The following is a 23,962-nucleotide window of genomic DNA, read 5'->3' on the forward strand; positions in this document are numbered from 1 at the left end:
TTGCTCTCAAATCTATAAACCAGATCGTGATGTTTGAGTGCATTAAAAATTAAGCTTTATGGCCTAGAGGGCAATAGGGAGCTCCTTTTCATTTGAAGAACTATCTCATGGACTACTTAGATCATCTCTAATCTTCTGTAAACAGTAACTTTGTACATGGATTAACATGTTTTGTAGAAGCCTGTTAACAAGATTATCCTTTTCAGAAAGACTTAATTTTGTTATGAATTTCCTACACACTTCAATTTGGTAGGCATTTTCTGTCTGTATTTATAGTAGATAAAGAGTGTTACTCATGTGTCCTTCGTTTTGTTTTCTCATTGTTTTTCTTTACACTCTGGTACTTGCTAATTAGTGAGGTTCTACTTTATCTTGTTGAGTGATGTCCCATTACTGTTTTAAGAGAGAGATCTTTGGAATAGTTTTTCTGAGATCTGTTGGGGAAAAATATTTGGTCTGAGATTTCTGCTGCCTCAGCTAATACTGCGCTGGTATAGAATGTAAAAATGAAAATTAAGATAAATGTTTTTTCTGGCATCTTAATAAAGGCACAGTATGTAAATAGACAATGGGGTTTTATTTATTTATATATAATATAGGTATTTAATTGAATGGGGGCAGCAAATGTAGATTTTTTTTTTTTCATTTTTTGGCTTAACGTTTAGTTGAATTTAATCACAAGTTCAGAAGTGAATGCATTTAATTTGTGCACAAAGTGTCCTCCCAGGAGCCATGGTTAGAACAAAGACCATCTGCATTCCTAGTATTGTGCCTCAGAATTCTGAGACAATGTGCTGGGGTTAATTTGAAAAGGGCTGATTTTCTTACCCACATGAAACACCAGAAGCTTACATAGTTAGTCCATGAAGATGTAGACCTGACCTGGCAGCAGGTAAAAGTGACTTTTGATATTGGTGAGATGGTGGCAAGAGCTGCTTCATCCGGGATGGAGGCCTACACTGCTTCTTGGCTACAGGTATCAGGGTTCCACCAAGAAGTCTAGAGAGAGAGAGCAAGAGAGCTTGAGGACCTGCCTTAAACCTGAGACCTCTTGTATGGGGAGCTTGTGCAGGGCTCGCTGCGGAAGGCAATGGAGATAGTAGCTGCTTTGTTCTCTTGAGCCTGTGTATCTCTCTTCAGGTCCCTCTGTCAAGGGAGAGCAAGGAGAGGCTGTGCTTTGCAAGGTGGGTTTCATGTTGAGGACTGGACTCAAAGCAGCCCTGTACCATCTGCCCAGAGCTGTCTGCTTAAGCAGCATCAAAAGCCAAAGGGTCCAAAGTCCTTCACCAGCAAGCATGAAAAACTGAAGGGCTTTTGAAGGCTTTCAAGTTGCTTAAGTATCGTAACTGAATCTTTTCATACCTTTAACTTGTTCGTGCTTCATTAAAGTTTAACCTTAATGCTAAAATTCCTGGGTGTATAACAATTGTTTTGAAGATAATTCCCACATCTCTAATGCTTTTTACCCTAAACTACAAAATGGCAAACAGTATTTCAGTCTGACATGGATTTACTAATTTTTTAAAATGAGAAGAGTGCACTGTTGGAGAAGATAACGAAAGTCCTGGACCATCTACAGCTGCATGAAATGAGCCAGCTGAATGAATGAATGAAGTGGTAAGAAAAGGAGTACAAATACTTGAAGTTCCGATTCTCCTTTAGTGGATCGGATGAGTACCCATTGCCTCACTGTGTTGTGTTAACTTACTTTGTATTTTTAGTTACAATATTTTATTCTTTTTTATTAGTAGAGAGTAGAGTTGGGTCTTTACTTCCACAGCACAGAAATTCAGATTTTACACTAAAAAAAATTGAAACACAATATAGTGTTCAAAGTTGGACAACTATTTTGTTTTAAAATAAAAAAATAACACCATGTATTTTTAAACAATTTTGTTAACGTTGTGTTGCTTATTCAGTTTTATACATTTATACAGTGTTTGTTTTTTCCCTGTGTGAACACGATGTTTTGCTATCAAAATTTTTTTTTCCCAACTGTAGTTTTACTAAAACTGTTTGGTTTCAAAGATCTTGAAGCTTTTCTTTTAGAGCATACAGTACAGACCTGTTTACGCGTGAATCCGCTTAACGCGCGGTAGCGCCATGCCTCCCAGTGCTACCTATTTAACACATGAGACTCATCAACATGCAGTACAGGAACTTGCTATGCTACAGATTTGCTCACTAACTCACTGACATAGAAATCGACAGGAAGTGTGGATGTAGATTTTTGTTGTTGTTGTATGTCTTTACCGATATTGGTAAAGCCATATCACGCACGCTTAGTCATTGTCACGCTAGAGAGATATATAATATATAGCAGTTATATAGTAATAAATACACTACATTAGAAAATTTTAACTGTAGGCCGAATACAATGGCAGAGGGCAAGCGTAGTGTTCCTACACTGTAGAAGAAAAGATAGCTGCAATAGATTGTGTAAATAGCGGAGAAACCCAGGCCAAAGTTTCAAAAGATATTGGCATTGCTGAATCTACTTTCCGAGGACGGCTAAAAACTGAATCTAAACTGAATGGCTTTGTACAAAATATCGATTCTGCTGCGGGGCGTAAGCGAAAACGTGTGCGGTATTCAGCAAAACCCACAATAGACAAAGCCATGTGCACTTGGTTTGCTCAGGAAAGGCTGAAAGGAATGCCGCCAAGTGGGCCAATTCTTCAAGCCCAAGCAACAAAATTTGGATATTTAAGGGGGGATGAATCATTGCGAGCCAACAAGGGGTTTAATCACCTCAGTAGAGCCAAACTGCCAGTAATATACGTTAACCGCAAAAATGCTTGGATGACGAGACACATTTTCGATGACTGGTTCCACAACAGATTTATTCCAGCTGTTCGTAAGCATCTGCTGTCAAAGAAACTCTAAGCCAAAGCACTTTTGCTACTTGACAATTGTTCAGCCCATCCTTCAGCCGAACCACTGGTATCAAGCAATCGAAAAATTCTAGTGCTATAACTACCATTCAACACCACATCAAAAATTCAACCTTTAGACCAGGACATTATTCAGAATTTTAAAAACAATTATCGACGGGAGCTGATTTCGGCAATTGTGTCATGCACGTCTTCAGGCATTTCCAAATTCCTGAAACAGTTAAACATGAAGGAAATTATTTATTTAGTTAAAAAAGCTTGGGACGGAGTAAAACAAAAATCCATTGAAAACTGCTGGCTCTCGGTGATGCCTTCTCTGCCAGAGACTGCTCAGATTCAGAAAACTCCAGCAGTGGCCAGACTTTGAAGGATTTTCGAAAGAAGACATCCTACAAACGCACGATAAAGGTAAACTTCTCTTTCAAATGATAAAAGATTTTAGTTTGGATACATCGCCAGAAATCATTACAGAGTGGCTGGAGATGGATGAAGATTGCCCAGCTTCAGAATTTCTGTCCAAGGAACAAATATTAACGGTCTGCAAGGCTATGTCGGACTGCAAAAGTGATGGTGAGGATGTCGTTGAAAAAGTCAAAATTTCGCTTACAGAAGGCCTTAGTGCTGGAGAAACTACTGTAAGATTTATGGAGGAGCAAAATGCGGAAAATATCAAAATCATTCATTTGTGGCGAGTGACAGACTTCATAAGAAAGAAAGAAAGAAAAAAATGCGAGCCAGAAAGAGCAGAAAATAACGGCGTTTTTTTTCTAAGTGAATCATAGACACTTTTTTCAGCATGGCCCTCTTAACCCCGGGATCTGTTAACACGTGGTCGTGATGGCCTGACTTCTGACATGTGCGCGTAAACGGGTCTGTTCTGTATTGCTAGGGATTTCTATCATTACAATTGTTTACATTAAAATGAAAAGGAAACATATACATTTATTTACAGTTTATATGTATGTAATTAATAATTTTCATCAAGAAGTGTTAATAGTGGGCTGCAGTGCCTATTGCAAATGCACAGCTGGGCCTCAGGGGAAAAAAGTTTGGGAACCCCTGCCTTAGAGCATGTTATATAGCACAGGTTCCCAAAGTATAATCTGCAGTTCACTTGCTGGTAGCCTGTGAGAGATCAGACTGCCCTCAAGGTACTAGGTCTCCTTTTTTCCAGCAGAGAGAACAGATGGGTGAACAAATAAAATAAAAAGTAAAAGTAGAAATTGTGATTAACCGTTGTTCAAAAAGCACAAACCACTTACAATAGCACTTAGGGCAGGTAAAAATACATAAAATATTTACCTATTATCTTTCCATCTAAGATATTGCTTGAGTTGATACAGGGTTGTTATGAATTGGAGGCTGGGTGGAGAGAGTCCATGAGACAATCGCTCTGTTTTAATAAGGTTTGTCCTAAAACATGCTTGTGAAAGGAAGCAAGTGCTATGTAAAATAAACCTATTGTTCTATCAGAATATTTCTGGCAGTGTTTTCAATATACTAAACACAGGTGCATTTTATTTCAATGAACAGGCATTCCACTAAATGTGCACACCTGTTAATGTCTGAGATATGTGAAGAATAGATTTTGAATGTGTATTCACTTCAGTGAATCTAACGATTGTACTCCAGATAGTTATAGTCTCATGTTGAACATTGATAAAATTGTGTGTAGTTCAGCGTGGGATTAGGGTTTTTTGTTTTTAAAAAAGGAAATTGCTTTAAAGTTGGTTGTTTTTCAATCAAAGAGAATTTAACCCAAGTTTAGAAATGTAAAATATGGTGTAGGAAACAAAACCTGCCACCCACATATGCGGTATAAGAAATAGGTTTTAACAGCATATACAACAGTACAAAATACTGCATAAATGCAGGTAGAGTGGAGGTGTAACAAAGCAGGCCACATACAGCTTGCAAAGACACATTAACACACCAACAGTCTCCTTTAGGCAGTTTATTTGCCCCAAACTTAAGCAAAACAAACAAATAGTTCTTCAGCTCACCCTGGGCTATAACTCTCAAGGGATTTTCCCCTTTACTTCTCAGGCTGTCACTGACTCCCCTCCCAGGGGACTCTGGCAGTCCTGCTTCCTAGCTCCGAGTCACTGGGTCTCCCTCACTCTAAGCCCAGGTTCCTCCTTCTAAGTTCAGCTGGTGTTAGCGGACCTGTCCCAGGTACACTGGCTTTGCTCCCTCTTAAAGAGCTAGTGTCACCCTGTGACAGGGGAAGTGTTTGATTTTAGGATCCATAACTTTGAAGTTCTTGACTTCAGTGGAATTAAATTTTCATCCATAATATTGCAGTCAAAACATGTAGTCCTTAGTGCTAATGAAATTGTCTTTAAAACATAGGGCAGTAAATTAATCTTCACAAGTATAATCTCTCCTCTGTTAATAGAAGTTAATACAGGTAGCAGACAGAGTAAAGCAGGCACATATCATTAGAGCTATTTTCATGGCTTTTCTTTCCAGCATATGGAAAGTTTCCATGACCCAGATATCGTTGTTAATTATCTTGACTGAGTTCAACTGAAACCATTTCTTTCATTGTTGAAAGCTATCTCTAGAGGTGATTGTAGACCTCATTGTATCTAATACACTGTAGCAAAATTTGTGAGACAATGAAGGGAGACTAGTAATGGAGCTGTTGAAAAATCTTGCACTCACTTTTCATACTCTTTTGACACTAATGTGGTGAAAACCGTAACAGGTCACATTATCCTACATACTCATGAGTATAAATTTCTGAGACTAAAACTCAGAGAAACTTACTGGAAGTCAAATCCAAGATGATTGATTATGGCAAGCGACAAGCCAAGATTTTGATTTTCTGCAAAACTGTTTAGTTAGTTCCCTTGTCCTCCCATCTTCTCCCTATTTGTCTGTGTTGCTCACCTGTAATTTCCTATCTAACATCTAGATTGTAAATCATAGATTTTAAGGTCTGAAGGACCACTATGATCATTTGTCTAGTCTGATGTCTGGCAGAATGTAGGCCACAGAATTTGATACAGTAATTCCAAAAAATCAGTCCAATAAATTGTGGTTGAACTAAAAGAGATTTTTTTAGAAAGGCATCTCTTCTTGATTAAAGGTTCTGAGTGTTGGGTAATCCACTACATTGCCTGTTAAAAGTCCCAAAGGTTAATTGTCCTGGCTGTTAAAAATATGTACTTCTAGTTTCTCTAGGTCAGGGACTTTTGTCATTGTCTGTCCAACAGGACTTTGATCATTGAGTGGAATTCCTATGTGCTACGATAATATAAAAAATAATGCATGAGGCAAAGAGACCTCACCCCCACCTTCCCCCTTATTGAAAGGTTATGGTACAGCATGAATATCTTAACTGCTCTTGAAAGCTTAGCTACTCTGTGGAATAATGTTTTGGACTACAGATCATACAGAAAACATTTTGAGATATTTCATAATTTGGAACGTTTTTCATAGGAATCCTCAATTATATTCTGCTTTTTCACTGAACTAGTTCACAGAACTCCGTTCTGAGTCCATAAGTTGGTACTGAAGCGTTCTTTGTTACGAGTTAAAACTGTATATTCAAACTGTGTCTTCACTTAATTAATTGTATGCTTACTCAGAGCTGTTCTCTTAAACCAGTGTGCACATAAACCAGAACTACTGTTTATAAACCAGAGAACAAACTGTACACTTTGTGTCTTTCTGACTTTCAGCAGTAGTGAGATTTTGTACCTTAATCGTGTCAGTGCAAAAAAAAAATAAAACATATGTCAACCTTTCAAAGTGAATTTGCAGTCCTTGTCAATAACAATACAGTACCAGCCATTACTAGAGATTAAGGGTATTAGAATGAGAGAATAAAAAAGAGTTCCTAGAGGTTTTTCAAATACTTAATCCCCCCGGCCTCTCCCCCGCCCAAATAAAAAAAATAAGAAGTGCTTGTCAAACCTTAGGGGCCCAGGTCCTCTGCTGGTATAATGGAACTATATTGATTTGCATCAAAAGAAGATATGTCTCAATATTTGTTTGCTTGCTGTGTTTCATCATGTCACACGCTCCTTTCTGCTTGGCTTTTCCAATCTTGTGAGCAGGCAGGCTACTAATATTTAAGATTCTTGCTGTAAGAGCAAAGACACCTTTATGTAAGCAAAAGCTGTATGTATAATTGTAATAAAATATATATTTATATTTTATAAAATATATTTATATGTAAAAGCACTCCTGAATAATAAGTGATCATCCTTTAAATGTTTTCAGAATCAGTAATGAAGCTTAATTTACACATTTATAAAACTAATTTTTGACAGATGTTCAAGAAGTCTGAAAAATATTTAATCTAGATATTTATGAAACCAAAATAGTACTTTATTTGATAAATATTTAGATGAAGGTCTGTAGAGGATGGGGGGAGATCAACCATAGATTATGGTTTTCAACAGTTTGTACATTTCACTGTCTTGCCCTGAAAATCAATACTGGATTACTATAACTAATATAATGTAATATTTGCCTTGAGTTCTGCAAATCAGTTTTACAACTTAATATCTGAAGTTGGAGTCGCAAATTTTCAACCCAGTCATTTTATTAATATATTAAACATTTTAAAAGGAGAATATTGGATCCACCTTTTCTTTTGAATTTGAGATTTACATTAAATCAAATATGTAACATTAACTAAAACTACTTAAAAAAGATCTCTCACACATAAGGAATAAGATAACAGAAATAAGATAACACATTGACACGCCTGGAAACAAGAACAAAGTCCTGGTTAAGTTCATATGGGGAGGGTTTTCTTTGGAAGTTAATCATTATCTGAATTTCTTTGCCTCCTTCTCTTGTAGAATCCACATTACTAACATCTGTTTAAAAAGAGACTGGTGTACTGCGCCCCAGTTGTGCATCTGGGTCTGCCCATGTGGAAACCCATTAACTTGGGGCTCCTCATTGGTTCACAGATCTGTCCACAAAGAACCAGATGCATGGTCTTTGTTTGGGGTCTAGTGGGATCAGATACTTACAGTGATTCTTGGTTATATGCATAGCGCAAAAATGGCAGCTAACTTTGAAGAAACTAATTTTCTTTTAGGGGATTTTGGCAGGGACCTTTAGATTTTTACCTTCCCCTGGGATGTTGAATGGAAATCAGGTGGGCATACTCCTTGCAGTCAGTGAAATATAGTTGAAAAGAGGAGGGTGGATAGAGATCTTTCCTATCTAATCCCTTTTTGCATTATGAAGAAGGTCACAGTTTGGCTTGGCTAATATATTTGACAGAAATGAACTAGTGCTGTTGATTGCAACACCTGGGTTGAAACAGTTTGGTCCAGAGGCAAATACATTTGGGGAAGGGAGTCTTGTTAACAACATCTGAGTGGGAAGAAAACATGGTTGAACAAGAAGTCAGGTTGTTTTAATTGTGCTGGGTATGGAGAAGGAGTTGGTTACAGAGAGGAATACAGCTGTAACAATGCAACTATTACTGTTGTTTGGCACAAGGTAATGATTGAGTAAGGCGTATTCCTATCAGATCCTGGGTTTCAACTCCACTGATTATCAGAAAAGGAACTGTTGTATTTGAGATGTCAGACTTTTTTAGACCGCTCCAGTAGGTCATTTATATTGAATCCAGAAAAGTTGTTTTTGAATAGAATTGAGTACCATCTTTATGGTTAACTGTCCTTAGATATTGGAAACAAAATTCCTAACTCTAATTTTATATATATTTCTTTCGACTAGACATTCTTTAAATGTAGTTTTTTAAAAAAGATATAGTGGAGGAATTACAGCTAAATCCATTTGTAACTTGGGTAGCCTCACCATATTTGTATTAGTGTACAGGAAGGTTGAGAAATATATTAGTAACTGTAACAGTCTGGTACATTAAAATGCTAAAATATCCATTCACTGGACCTGACTGTTCTTTTCTTTTGAACTGTAGGAATACTGTATAAATCAATACTCTAAATAGTTACCAGGTAACTTTCTGACTAGTGTTGGACAGTAACTGTGTGGTGACTCCCTTGTCCTTTAAAACCCATGGAAATGGTTGTATCAAAAACAGGCTGTCATAGGCATCATGGAATAAAAAGTTTGCACCCAACTCCAGTTAGACCATCTACATAACTGTTATCCAAAGTACCCTTGTATTCACACCCTACATGCTGTTGTAATGATATTTGTACAACATATGCATTGTGAGGTATCACTTGAAAACTATTAACTTGTTGTTCAATAATATCATGGTGAAATATATGTAAAATTATGAACTCCCCCCCCCCCCTTGTATGATGTCCTTAGCACATGTTCTAAACCAGACAGCCCTGCCTACACAAAAGTTGTTAAACTCATCTATCCTAAACAAAGGAATGTGTGTTTACCCCCAGTGTGTATATATAAGTGGTAAACAGGATCATCAAGACAGCCGGGGGAGGAGATGACAGGGAACAGAACAATTCACGTTCCAGAAAAAACAGCCGCGATGGGGAAAAGAGACCATGGCATCTTCTTCACCATTAGACTCCATGTTGTCTTCCTCACTGCTTGAATAAATGTTGCTTTGAGGGGTAACCTTCAGAAGAATCTATTTCAAAGGTTTGCTGGACTATAAAAGAATGGAGCAGAGAACCCAAAGTTCTCTTTCCCCTAAGAAGACAAAGGCACCAGTGCCTCTGGAAGAGATTCTGACTGAGGAGAGTGCCAGTCACCATCCTGCTGGAAGACTGGGTGAGAGAGGCCAGCTTGAACAAAGTCGTGAATCAAAACTTGATAGATTAAATTTTAGACTTAGATACGTGTTTTCACTATTATTTGCTGGTAATAATTTCTGACTTTCTCTTTTACTTGAACTCACTTAAATCCTATCTTCTTTTTTTAATAAACCTGTTTTACTGTTAATATGAACCAACAGTACTGTATTTGTACAAGAGTGAATGTCAACTCCAGTTAATGTGGCAAACTGGTGGGTGTTGTCTCTTTAAAAGAGTAAATGGATCTTATTATTCCTCTGTACGTTGCAGGAGAGGGCTGGACATATCAGAGCACACAGGCCTGGGGAAGTTCAGGACTGGGGTGTGTTGGGGTCCTCTTGCTGATTATAACCAAGGGTGGTGGAATCCAGTCTGAGGCTGGTGTGGTGGTGGCAGGTTGCTGGACTAGGGCTGCAGTTCTGCGCAGATATTCAGGGTAGGCTGGTTGTGAGCAGCCCAGATTGCGAGCTACAATAACAAAGCATTGTGAGGCACCAGGGTTACAGGACAAATGGTAACACAATCCATCATTGGTCCGAATTGCACCCCAGAATGTGACAATAACTAGATGCTTTTTCTTCCAAAGAACACATCTTACCATGGTTGTGAAACAGCAGCAGCTCTCCTTAATTTTTCAGCTGTCCATTTTGGAGTCTTGTCATTAAAATGGTAAAATAAACAAAATTATTAGCAAGTACGCATCCTGGGATGAATAATGTCTGAGTTAGAGATGGAATGACTCTCAGAATGTCAGTGGATATATGTATGTATTGCAGGTGATGTATAGGATCCACTGGGAGGTAATCTGTTTCATGGACCATGTTGTGGATGGGTGTACAATTAATGTGCTGTAGAATATTTAACTGTTAAAAAACAAAAAATGATAAAGGGCCCTCATTTGGAAGGGACACTGTGTAAAGAAGAGACATTGGGTGCCCAAAGAAAAATATAATGGGTCTCATTAAAGCAAAATGCTGAGGTCATTTGGCATTTTGCTTGAGTAAGGGCTGAAAGAGGCATAATGGCTTTAAAACAAAATTTCTTCAGAATATTTTAATGCTTTGCCATTAGGGGTCATTGCACTCAGACTAATTAAGGAGACAGAGTTTAATGCACTAACCTTTTGTCAAGTAGGGTGTTCATGTTACTGGTGCGATGTTACATGCTGAAGGTATGGGTTCTACTCTCCCTAATTACCAGGACCCAGGCTTTTTATGGAAGCAGTGTTTGGTTTTTGTGCCTCTTCACAGGCGGCTGCCAGGCACTTTGGCAGGGGTTTCAGAATCTGTCTTGGAATGGAGAAGACATTTCTAATTTGCTGTTAGAAGTAGCACAATAGCCGCCACTGAATGGAACAATGTGAACTGAGCTAATGCAATTTTTAATGGTAGAGGACCCCTATGCAGATTGCCACTTCTGGGCCAAGAACAGAAGCACACACTGAAGGGACTGCATTATAGGATGCATAGGATGACCAGCAGTGGGCCTAGCACTTTCACAGGAGGACACATTCATGGGGCTTTGTAGGGACCCTGCCCTGGCATTTGCCTTGCCAAGCAATCACATGAGAGAACAAGTAAAGGTTCAAAAGTGTGTTGCCACCAGTCTAGGGAAATTGGCAACCACAGACTGCTATATAGATCTGTTGACCAGTTTTGGGTTGGGAAATCTACAGTTGGTGCAGCAGTTATAGAGGTTTGCAAGGCAACTAATGCTTTGCTGGCCCCACATTCAAATAATGGTGGGGTTTGAATAGAAGGGCTTCCCAAACTGGGTAGGTGCAATTGGTGGGATACATGTACCATTTCAAGCAAGCCAATATATTAACAGGAAAGGGTATTACTTCATCGTTATGCAGGCCCTTGTGGACCACATGGCATGTTGATGGACACCTACACTGCATGCACTGACAGGATGTGCATGATGCCAGGATGTTCCATAACTCTGGCCTGTTTCAACACAGTTAAGCTGCCATGTCATCTTGCTACCAGCACAGTCGTCAAGGGTTGTCTGTGCCAACTGTGATTTTAGGCTACACAGCATATCGGTTGCTGCCCTGGTGCTTACAGCTTTATCCTGATGTGTGCCAGCAGTACAAGAGGCACTTCAGCGACATGCTGAGCCAGTGCAGAATAGTGGTTGAATGTGTCTTTGGCTGACTAGAGGCGAGAACTCTCTAGAATACGTCCACACTAGTATCAACTTCCTGGACACCACTGTCATCTTTAGGGTTCCATTGCTGAAGCTAAGTATATACCAGTAAGCATGCCAAACACACCAAAGAAATCTGATAACTACAGCTAGGCACTCAGATACCACAGAATATACTCAGAGAAGAAGTCTGGGATACACATCTTAAGATGCTTAAAGTCGCATACACCAAAGAAGGACATTCCACCAGAGAAATAAGTCATCATGAAATGGACTGCTCAAATACCCCGAGAGAAATCTACTTCAATATGGGGCGAGGGGGTCTTCAAACTACATGTCCCTAGTTGTCACCTACCACACCACACTGGAACCCATGCAGGAGATCATTAAATGGTTACAAAAATTGGTTCAATAAAAGATACTACCAGCCCACCATGTCTCTCTAAAGGCATGATGGTGCTGCTGACTGACTTGTTTGGACTGTAGCATATTTAATGCTATATAGAATCATAGAATATCAGGGTTGGAAGGGACCCCAGAAGGTCACTAGTCCAACCCCCTGCTCGAAGCAGGACCAATTCCCAGTTAAATCATCCCAGCCAGGGCTTTGTCAAGCCTGACCTTAAAAACCTCTAAGGAAGGAGATTCTACCACCTCCCTAGGTAACGCATTCCAGTGTTTCACCACCCTCTTAGTGAAAAAGTTTTTCCTAATATCCAATCTAAACCTCCCCCACTGCAACTTGAGACCATTACTACTCGTTCTGTCATCTGCATATCTGTCATATGTGTGATTAGAGCATGTTGTATGCCTCACAATATACATGAGCATGAGGGGAAATACTTTTGAATGGACAGGGTTGCTGAGAATTGTGAATTGGGGTGTATTTAGAGACAACCAACAAATGAGTGCTACAGGATCTGCTATACCAAACGCCATAAGGGATGTCATTTATGATTGCATATATTTAAGCTACATGGGGAGAACACACGGGCTGAATAATGAGGTTGCATGGCACATTTGAATTGTATGGTGCATGGAGGTTGTTGCCTTGTTTTCAGATTTAATGTTTATGCATACATTAAAGAATACAAATCAATGAATAAATCATTGGTGTTTATCTGGTTTCTTTCTGGTGCACTGGAGCAGACAGAGTGACCAGAGGTGTGTGTGTATGTGAGTAAAATGGACCAAAATCAGAACAGTAATAAACCAGCTTCTGCAGTACTGGTTTGGTATCTTACCATCTTACCATGCAGGTAAGTTTGGTTTGGTATCTTACCATGCAGGTGTTTGGGATGTTATGACAATTTACATTTTAGTTGAGATGTGGCCACAAACTTCCTAACTTTTATATTAAAGCATTTTCATTAAATGAGCTATTGCATTCATCAGCTGTAAGTGCTGGTTAGATTTTTTTCTGCTTGTACACCATATTGAACAGCGTGACTTGGGAATTGAGAATACGGTGGGGAGAGAGGGAATTGGGAGGCGAGTATAATTGTTACATCCTCCCTCAAGTGAAGCCAAAGCTAGAATTATAGGCTAAGAAACCACTCTATTATTTCATAGAATTATTTATAATAAAAAAGATAGCAGCCTCTATCTTACTGACCTGAGATGCTGAGTCCTCCCCTGCTTTTTAAGTTTGGGAAACCTCCACCACTTTGCGCTCTTCTTGGGATACATGAAGGAATATGTCCTGTTATTCAGAGATTCTGGTCTCTGAGCCTTCACCCATCCCAGCTCTACAGATGATTGTGTGGTGAAATGGGCCTTCCTGCTCACATAGGTGCTTGGAATATGGTCCAGTTCTTTGTAAAGCAGATGGGTGTAGGGATACCACTGATTTCTTTTTCTTATACCTGGACTTCCAGTTGCTCACCTTGAGTCAGCCCCTTTTTCTTGTTGCCCTGCTGTCTGCTCTGCTTGATCCCGTGTTCTTCTCACAGCTTCTTAGATATATCTTTGTTTGATTTTCCTCTTTGTACTGTTCAAGTGATGAGTTTTACTCACGTCAGCTCAAAGCTGCATCAAGATTCTGGTGTGCTCATATGGCCAGGTGGCTGCATGCTGATGTGCAGGCTTATCAGGGGCCATTGTAATGCTGTTTCAAATATGGGATGGGGAAGCCAGGAGCAACAGCAATCAGTTGGATCATGGACACTGAGCAGAGAGATATGAACGTGGATAGGAATGGATACCCAGTGGGATTATAGGAAGGGATTGGAGGACTATGATACCTCAATTTATTGTGGATGCCCATGGCTGCACCTATTAACTGCATTAACCTTGTACCAACACATGATAACAGCTACCTCGTCAGCCTTTCAGTTCAGAACATGGTGGCTGCCTTGCCATGTGGCACTGATAGCAATGTGGATGAGTGAATCTATGCAGCATTCGGGGGAAAATGCGGGGGCGGGGGGAGTGAGCATGAGGTTAGCATGCAGTGAAGACAAGGCCAGTTTGTTTAGATCTCTGAGTTCTGTTTGGAGAGAATGCGAGAGCATTGTTTCTTGGGACAGGGCATAGGTGCCAGGCATGAGGTTTCTGCCAGAGGCAACTCCCTATTTGCCACATTGTTAAACATCCCTGCTTCAAAAAGCAAGGCTTTGTGTAAATGTTGTAAATAAAATAATTGTATGAAGATCTGGTTGACCAGCAAGTTTTGTCCTGGTATAATTGTCTGTTAGGGTTGCAATTTAAAAAAAACAACCTGAAATAGTTACACCAGAGCAAACTCTATTGTGACTCAGTTATGTGGTACGGCATATTCCTGTTCCTGTATATACAGCTTATTCTCCTTCCGGTATGGGAATAACTATACAGCATTAGCAAAAAGAAAAAGAGTACTTGTGGCACCTTAGAGACTAACAAATTTTTTTGCTCAAATAAATTTGTTCGTCTCTAAGGTGCCACAAGTATTCCTTTTCTTTTTGCGGATACAGACTAACACAGCTGCTACTCTGAAAACTATACAGTATTAGGCACCATTATACTGATATAACTGCATCCATGCTAGAAGGCTTGTACTGCTTTTGCTAAAACATACTGCTTTGCAGTGCAGACAATACGTAAAAAAAAATCTGATAGATGACACCAATTTCAGTTCCAAATGGAAAACTCACCTGTCAGGGTTTGAAAATCTGCTACCGTTTGGCAGAGGGAACCACATTACTCCTTATCTTAGTAAACTTGTTGAAATACTTTGAAAATTATGAAATTGTAAAATTAGGCTTGATTTTTAGAAGCTTGTTGAGTTTTATTGTTTTACACCAGAGTATTTTACTGTGGGAATAACGTACTGCAAGTAGTTAAACCTGTAGTGGAATGTTGTTTTCTGGTTTGCCAAATAAATCCACGTTAGACCACACTATAAAGTGCTTGCTTCCAAGATGTTGATAATGATGGTTGAGGGTATTTCATCACTACAAAAGTCTGTGTTCTTAAAAAGTACAATTGGATCAGATTGATAATTGGCATAATAGAGCACAAGAGGGCAGTGTTGACCTCTTAAAATCTGGTATTATGACTCACTGGGACAAGTTTGTCAAAGTTTTCCTAGTATGTCTGTTACATGACTCATAGCTATACAGGAATATCAGCTGCTCTGGGTGAATTCAGAATTCCCTTTGTTTTTTGCAGGTTTACCATATTCATTCTGACAATTATGAGACACAAAACCAGCACTATGGAAGAAGCTTAACAAAAGAAACAATAAAAGATGGTAAGTGAATTAAAGTATATGTGGATGGATGTGCACAATAGGAATAGGCAATTTGACTCTAAATATTTTCTGTTTTCTTGTGGACCCCTGTGCACTGGATAACCTGCTGGATCTGCAGCAGGCTCGGGTGGCATTTGAATTAGTCAGTGATAGTCCAAGTAAACTTGAGCTGTTGCATTTGGCCTAAATAGCTCTGCAGATTATAGTAAACATCCCAGAACATTTGTTTCTTGTGAATAAGGAGGTAATCTGTGGTAGAATACAAGTAAATTATTCTGTGCCAATATGATTTAGTAGAATAAATTCACAAGAGTGTTAAATACACAACATCAGATGATAAAAATTTACCTTTGAAAGATCATATAACCGAGCATGCATTATGTCCTTTTATGATAAGGCTGCTGTAAATGTATGTTTACTTACTTCAGTTTTCCTCAGTTTAAGCCCACCCTTACCTTCTGAACATGCATCTTAAAATGAACCTGTATCAACTTCCTAAATAACTGCAACAGAATGGGTGGTGCAGTGGCCTTTGTATGTTTCAGAATAAAATATTTCTCTCTAAAACCAGCCTGTTCAAAGCTGGACCAGGTCAGTACACAACAAAGGTTGCCACCATATGACTGTTTAGTGATCTTTGTGATCTTTATTTCAAACCAATTCCTAATTGACACATGTCCATTTAACAAAAGTTCTTCCACATCTGCACTAAGTTGTCACCTTGTTGACTGTCTTAGTAAAGAAACCAAGGACTACTTGAGCATGGAGACCAAACTGCTTGCTCTTCCTGGGAGCGTTGGTCTCCCCACAAAAAGATTGATGCACATTTATAGTATGAGATGGTTGACAATTTATTTGGCTGGTCTCCTTGCTGCACTTGTTCTGTGAATAAATTTGTCAATTTTCAATACTTTCAGTTTTATACTTAAAACGAGTGCTAGATATGCTACTATTAGATATACAATATAATTCTAATTTGTTTGAATGTTAAGTGTGTACAGAAAGGAACATTTTGTATGCATCTTGATTTTGAACCACTGAAATCAATGAGAACAGATTTGGGCCCAAAAACTTATTACCCTAACAGAAGGAAAAAAATCCCCTTTAATGTTGATTTTAAAAGCGATACATATACTGTAAACTTACTTATCCTGAAAGTTTGTTTCCTTTTTTCAGGAATGTCCAGGTTTTTTCATAATGGGTACTGCTTAAGAAAAGATGCTGTTGCTGCCAGTATTCAGAAGATTGAAAAAATCTTGCAGTGGTTTGAAAGCCAGGAGCAGCTTACCTTCTATGCAAGTTCATTACTGTTTGTTTATGAAGGTTCATGTCAGCTGATGGCCACAAGGTTGAGTGATGGCACTTTAGCAGAGAAGAGAGTAGTGCCTAAAGGAGTGTTACAAGATGGAGACTTACTGGAGTATAATAATAATATTCATGTAATAAATTCTACAGAGAATGGAAAAGTAGAGGCCTCTGTAGGTAAAAACTTGCCTCAAATTTATGCATTTCACAAAAAGGCATATTCAAAGAGGAACCACAGTCAGATCTCACTAAAAGCTGAAAACCTGGAGCAAGACAATGTATGGAAAAGCAGCACTTGCATTTCCCAAGAACATCTAAATGGAAATGTTATACCCCAACTGGAAAAGGTTTTCTGCCATATGCCCAAAGAGATAAAGGAAAATGCAGATGTAGAAGTTAGAATGATAGATTTTGCTCATGTGTTTCCTAGTAACACAAAGGACCAGGGCTACATTTATGGTCTGAAGAATTTAATTACTGTACTTCAAAATATTTTGGATAACTAAATTCTTTGTTATGGATTTTAGTGGGGGCCAATGATAATGAAAAGCAACAACATAAAGAATTTCTGCACTTGTAATGTTGTATAACTGGGTTTGTATTGTTCTACTACATTTTATTTGTCTTTGTACTTTTGGTAGAAGGGTTTAACTTTTTATACTCTTACTCAGGAAAATTAATTGGTAGTTGATTAGTAAAGTATGACAGTATACAATTTTTAGGAAGTTCAAGCAGTGGTGATAGTGGATATATGAATAAATATAATGAAACATGCTTTGCCCAAATCAAAGGAAAAGTGCTATCTCATAACAAATGGTTGAGGTAGCTCCCCATAACTGCTTTAGGTTAGATGATGTTTGTCCACCTAGCCTTAACACTGAGCCATATCTAAATTAACCGGTTGTTGGAAGATAGGCAGAAAACTAGAAAGCCTAGGCTGATGTCCTCAATATTGCCCTCCGTAATTACAACATTGTTAAAACTGGAGTAACCCTACTTTGAGAGAAATCCTATTTACACGCTGAATTCTAATTTAGTAACCAGCATATCAAGTGGTGCTTTGTAATGAAAAGGTATGATATTGCTGCATTCTTAAAACTGGTAGGAGCTTCCCCTTTCTCATGGGTAGCCCTTAATGTAAGTTCATCGTCCACAGGGTACAATGTAATTAATGTGTTAGTGCTGTTGAAATGCTGGACTAAAGAATCATAAACAAAAATGACTTTAATTGTATATTTGCCTGAGAAGTCTTTATTTATGTTTTAAAAGGAAAAAGAAAAATCTAGAAATCCCATCTTGTTTTTGATGTAAAATTCCTAAGCCTGTTTGGGTTGTCTTCTGAAACGTACTTTTAATTACATTTTATTTGTGGAATATCTGCCATTGTGATTAAATGGAGGACTGGAGAACTTCCATCAGACTCCTTTCTTCTAAAAATGACATATCAAAAAAAGCAAAACAAAACATGGCATTTTTAAAAGGAACATTTATTACAGATTGTGATTTCCTCTGCCTATAGGTTTTATTTATTTTTTTTATTAAATGTTCAGAGTTCCACTATAGGGTAATGCCTAATAGACGCCATGAGTGGGACATGCAGAGGAGCCCTTGTAACTGTAAGACCAAATTTAACCCCAGTGTAATCTGGCATGGTTTCATTTATTCACTGGAGTTGTACCTTACTTACACCAAGGCTAAATTTGGTCCTTATTACTGACACACAAGCAAGCTATGTCATTTGAAAGCAAATCTGTGTTTGTGTACAGGCAAAATAAAGATTCATATGCATTAGTTTTGTGATGGAATATCCCAAGTATATTTTGTGTGCCCCTTTACGTGCTGTTTATGCTGCTGTCCTAATTTGCATACACAGCAGTATGCGATATGAGGAAGAGGTGCTGAGAATGTTGTGATCCATGCTGTGAAAGGTGATTTATGCTGAAGTTAAACCCCCAAAATAAAATGGCTAGAATGAACTCTGCTCTTGGAATTACATATTTATTAATTCTGAATATGGATTTAATGTGGCCTTGCTTCTCAATATAGTGTTATGCACTGTGCACTCATTTGTACAAATCCCTTTGCAAATTTTGTTAGAAACAGTTTTGTATATTGGAAAGAGATAATTGCCTTTTCAGTCTAACTAGTTTTTATATCAGGCTGTCTCAACATTTAGATGCTGAGATACTTATTTAATTAGAAGCAAAATAAAAGTACAACACAATAGGTTGTAGACTAAATTGTTGGATTTTTGTTTAGTTAATATTTGATAATACCTTAGTGTTAAAACAAGCAATTTGCAAGGCAAGATGTCTTCAAAGCATGGAAAAATAATTGCTCAAAAATAGGAACATAGTCTTTTTAATGGAAATTTTATGCAAAGTGTAGTGAAGGCTAAAGGAAAATAATAAAGGATATTTATATTTTGGTGGCATTTCCTTTACAAGCTCAAATTTAGACTCTCTGATGCTCACCAGAAGTTAGGAGTATTGATTTAAGTCATATTCCTGGGAAAGTTTCATTTTGTTGCAGTTGTGCTCTTGTTTCTGTGGGTTACTGTTTTGTTCTATCCTTCAAGTAGTTAACACTATTCAAGCCTGTTTACAGCAATTAGAGTATTTTAGCTTGTTAATGGCAGTTTTCCCAATTATATTCAAAATGCTTTATAGAAAAAGCAGTAGAAAACCCACTTTATAGCTGCATTTGAGTTCTCACCTGTAATTCATCTCTGTTGCACATTACTACATATGTGCGAGGGAAATCAGACTTTTGATTCCAAGGAACCTGTTATTGGAAAATGATCTGTCTTCTCCTAGTCAGAAATGCTTGTGCACTCCTGTCTGTACTGTAATATATATGTCTGAAGTGTTTGAATGCCCTTTTAGTGTTGATTATGGCTGTGTTGATTGTGGCAGGCAATGCACTTGGAATAGTGTAAAATTGTCAGACTATTTTGAATAAAATCTAAATAATTATTTCCTTTTGTAACAGAAATTACAGATATATTTTCTATTAATTAAAACTGCAACAAAGAATATAAAAGTAGTATTTTTAATCAGGAAATTAGGTATAGCTGAATGCTTGTTGTGGAAGTGCTTCAACATAGTATCTCCTGTGAGTTTAAGCCTGCAAAATTACTACATTCAGACTATTTTTGCACATTTTAGGTTAATATAGTAGTGTCTTGTGCAGTTCAAATCAACATTTTCAGTTTTAGGTGGAAATGTAGTTAGATCACTGAAACCAGTACCTTGTGACTTTCATTGGTAAACTGATTACAAAAATCAACAGTAAACAAAAGGAAGACACGCTGACCAGTATGCTTGTGTTTTAGCATTGATTCTTTTGAGCCTAATTTTTCAAATGGTCTGTGTCCTCTCTTTACGATCCCCATATTATACATGTATGAAATGTACAATATAGAGAACAGTTACTCAGTAGTCTTCACTTAAATATTAGTGAAACTTATGGGTATTTCTGCTAAATAGAAATAGGTAATCATTGACTGGAGTAATACGTGATCACTATTATCTGTTGATTAAATCTGACTAAATGAGTGTTTTGATTTAAGCAATAAGCATGAAAGACATTTGATCTTACGAAATAATCAGTTGTCAAAAGGGAAAATTCATGAAAATGTTGCTTAAATGTATTTTTTGTGAATATCGTCTAAAGACTTTCTAGCTATGTAATTGTGGGAATTGTGTACAGGTTTACCTAATAGCAATTTAAATTGTATACATTTTTATAACAAAGCATTTACATTCTTGATATTTTTGGATATTGGTGAAATTTGTTGCATAGATTCAAGTGAAGTTGGAAATTATTATGCCATTATGAATTGTTGAATAATTTATTCAACTAATTTTACAAGTTAAAACTATAAAATCTTCTGTATGAACAGAGTTTAACATGGAGCTTGTAATATTCTCAAACTATTAATTTTTTCCCTCGTGTGCAGTTGGACTGTATTTTTGCTTCTAAATAACACTACATTTCCATGTGGGGTTTATAGACTGTTGAGTAGGAAAGATTACTTGATTTGGATTAACAGAGTAATCAGGTTATTGGCATAAGTCAATACACTTGTTTCCAAAGTAATGTCATCATATACTGTATGCCTAGGGTGCCAATCAGGTATTTATTGTGTACAGAGAACTCCTATAGACTTCAGTGGGAGTTCTGGATAAGAAAGTACGCAAGATCAGGCCCTTAGTCCATGACAACAAAAAAGAATGAACTACATAAGGATGTGAACATTTGTTACTTGCAACCTAAAAAATTTTGAATACCATTGAAACTATTTTATGTTCTGTTTAAACTGGAAATAATATGAAGTCTAGGAAGAGGAAGAAAGGGTAGAACCACTAACATGTCTGGTATGGGCTAACAATTTTAGGTTTGTTATCAGTTTTTTTAAGAGTTGGACTAGTTTAATAGCCTTCTATGTAAACAGGTCCAGATCTGCTATTTAAAAACTATTATTTGCTTATTTAATTGTTTATACTTTTTCCAATAATCTTCCCTGCTGAGTGCCTTCAGCTCCTGCTTTGATACCTTTGGTGACCTCACATATGTAGCATCTAAAACATCATAATGGAATGCTTTAAAGAGGATTTTGATGTGGTCATTAAATTTTTTTTTTTTTAAAGAAGTCTCATATCCATATAAGGTACACATACATACTGGAGAACATTGCCCAAATGCTTTAAATAATATGGAAAATGCAATTGTACATTAACATTTGTCACCGTCAAAAAAAAATGTAATCTGAAATGTAATCTGGTTGGAAACTAGTTACCTTAGGTTTTATGAAACTAGCTGTGTCTGTGTTTAAAAGAGAACCTTTCAAAGCATGGTGCATGAAAACAAGACTGTTGTTTTAATGTAATCAATATTCAGTGCTGGGCTTGGGGTGGCTAAAGTAGTACAGCTGAAAGCAGTAAAGGATCGTTTACAATGAGCGGGACATCTCCTCAATCGTGCAATGCAAGTAACTATTACAGATAATGTCCAAAGACTTTAAGCTTTCATGTGTCTCATTCCTGTGGTACTTGCTCATGCAGTCCATTGAATTACAAACATATTGTAGTAAAAGTCTTATGTGAAGTTCATTCAATTACATGTCCACAGGCCAAATACTGCACATTTGCCATTGTACATAAATTGTTAATTAAAGCACCAGTGAACATTACAACTTCCAAATTGCAAATGTTCGTAATAATTGACACAGTAAAATAAAAAAATAATTATAGGAAAAGTGAATTTCAGGAAATATTTTGCCATAATTTTATTTCATAAAGATGGACCCCACATATTTGGAGTTAATTCTTGTTGGAAATCATTTTGATGATATGAAATCCTATAGAAATAAGGAGATTATGCAGAAGAGTGGTAACCAGGAACAAATGTACTTTTAAAACACCTTGTTTTAAATTGTATAAACATTAGAACTTGATACTAATCTGTTCAATGAGATATTAATAAATCTGCTATGAAGTAATGCTTTCCAAGTGTGATGTATATTGCACCTGCATATAAGTGAAACTAGAGTGAACAAAGGCACTTTATTACTCTGGGATCTGTACTGGAAGGTATTTGAAAGCATGTGAAAGTGCACCTAAAGCTGTGTTATTAACTGGTGACTTTAAAAACTACAATGCTAAATTTATTGTACTTGATGAATGTACCTAGTCTGGTTTCAGTTTCTTTGGTTCAAATGTCTAAACTATGTCACTCTATCTCCTTTAATTTGTATATGTTTGACTGTGGTTCATACTTTGTTTTTTGCCATTACTGGACTGCAGAGGGTATTGGGGATGTATAACGTGTCCATTATTTTATAGACCAATAGAATATGCTATATACCAACTTTTTGTAATTTAATTATGAGTGATATTTAGGTAATTCTAATAGCTGTATATTTCGCAAACTATTAAAATGTTCAGCAAGTGATTTTTGTATGTGTAAGTGCTTCCTTTATTAATATGGACTATTGCCAACAAACAAAAATCCATGTATCTATATTCTTTTCCCCACTGTATGCACTGTTTTATCTCCCAGTTCATTCTCATTCTGTTCACCATTACATAACAGATAATATCAACAAGCAGGAGGTCAGATACTCCCTTGGATTTAGCACCATTGGTGGGAAAGTGTTTCTCTCTCAATGGGCATCCACGCCTGGTAAAGCCTGCCTGTCAGCACAACACAGGCAGCTCTGCTGAAACTGGGCTTTTTCTGCAGAAGTCTGTTTCTCTACTGGATAGAATGCTGTACTACAGCTGAGCTACAGTTCTCTGCTTCCATCAATTAGTGTTGCACTCAGTTACTGCTACTATCCCTTGAGAGCCTCTTCCTTGCAGAAGAGCTTCTTTCTGCTTCCCTGCTAAGAAGCAGCTTTCTGAGGGACAAGAAAGGAACCCTCCAGACTGCGGGAGAGTAGAAAGCTAGGCTTCTAACAAGTTCTTGACCTTTCAGTCCTAAATCTAATGATATTTGCAAAGTATCAATTGCCTTACTAGTCTTGTGTCTCAAAAAACTTGCCCCTGAAGATCTATGTATTCAGTTGACCTCAAGAACTCTTGTCTCTGTGTCCTGCCACCACCAGTTCCCAATATTTGCCATTGCAGGCAAATATTTAAAATAGCCTTGCTTTTAACCTTTCCTGGACTTGGAGGTCATTTATCAAGCTAATGAACAGTTGTTGTTAATAAAATTGAGAGGGGTATCCTGGTTTACAATTATCTGCCTGACTGGATAATCTTTGTTGAAAGAAACAGTCTTCTTCTACCTGCTACAGATGGCTGAGGCTTCCAGACATCATAAGTTCATTGTAAATCAAATGGAAAAGCTATTCTGCCTTAAGAAATAGTTTGAGAAGTCACTTCTCAGCCATTATGGGAACAGTTTGCCTTTTGAAATTACAAAGATATGATGCCCTGTTCTTTCTCACTTCCTACTTTATAACAGTCATCTATAACATACTGAGTCCTACTTCTAATAAGCACTAATCATACAGTGAAGTTTTGGAAGCCTATCCTGGAACATGAGTACAGGGCAGCAGTTTATCCAGTAGATGGAGACAGGACTTCCTGTTATAAGGAAAAATGTGAACAAAATGGCTTTGGCAGAAGTGCCTTCTGACGGTAAGACAT

General features: G+C 37.6%; 1 protein-coding gene across 1 annotated transcript in view; it reads left to right on the forward strand.

Moving 5' to 3' along the window:
• Positions 1 to 22,760, forward strand: part of IPMK (inositol polyphosphate multikinase) — a 78,927-nt gene extending 56,167 nt beyond the window's left edge. The window contains exons 5-6 of the mRNA XM_084634355.1: positions 15,419 to 15,500; positions 16,677 to 22,760. Of these exons, the coding sequence (XP_084490481.1) occupies positions 15,419 to 15,500; positions 16,677 to 17,311 (717 nt within the window). The 3' untranslated portion in view covers positions 17,312 to 22,760. The remainder of the gene's footprint in view (positions 1 to 15,418; positions 15,501 to 16,676) is intronic.
• Positions 22,761 to 23,962: the final 1,202 nt, after the last annotated feature.

The sequence above is a fragment of the Lepidochelys olivacea genome, assembly GCF_965140295.1.
Source record: "Lepidochelys olivacea isolate rLepOli2 genome assembly, chromosome: 7".
Lineage (NCBI taxonomy): Eukaryota > Metazoa > Chordata > Testudines > Cheloniidae > Lepidochelys > Lepidochelys olivacea.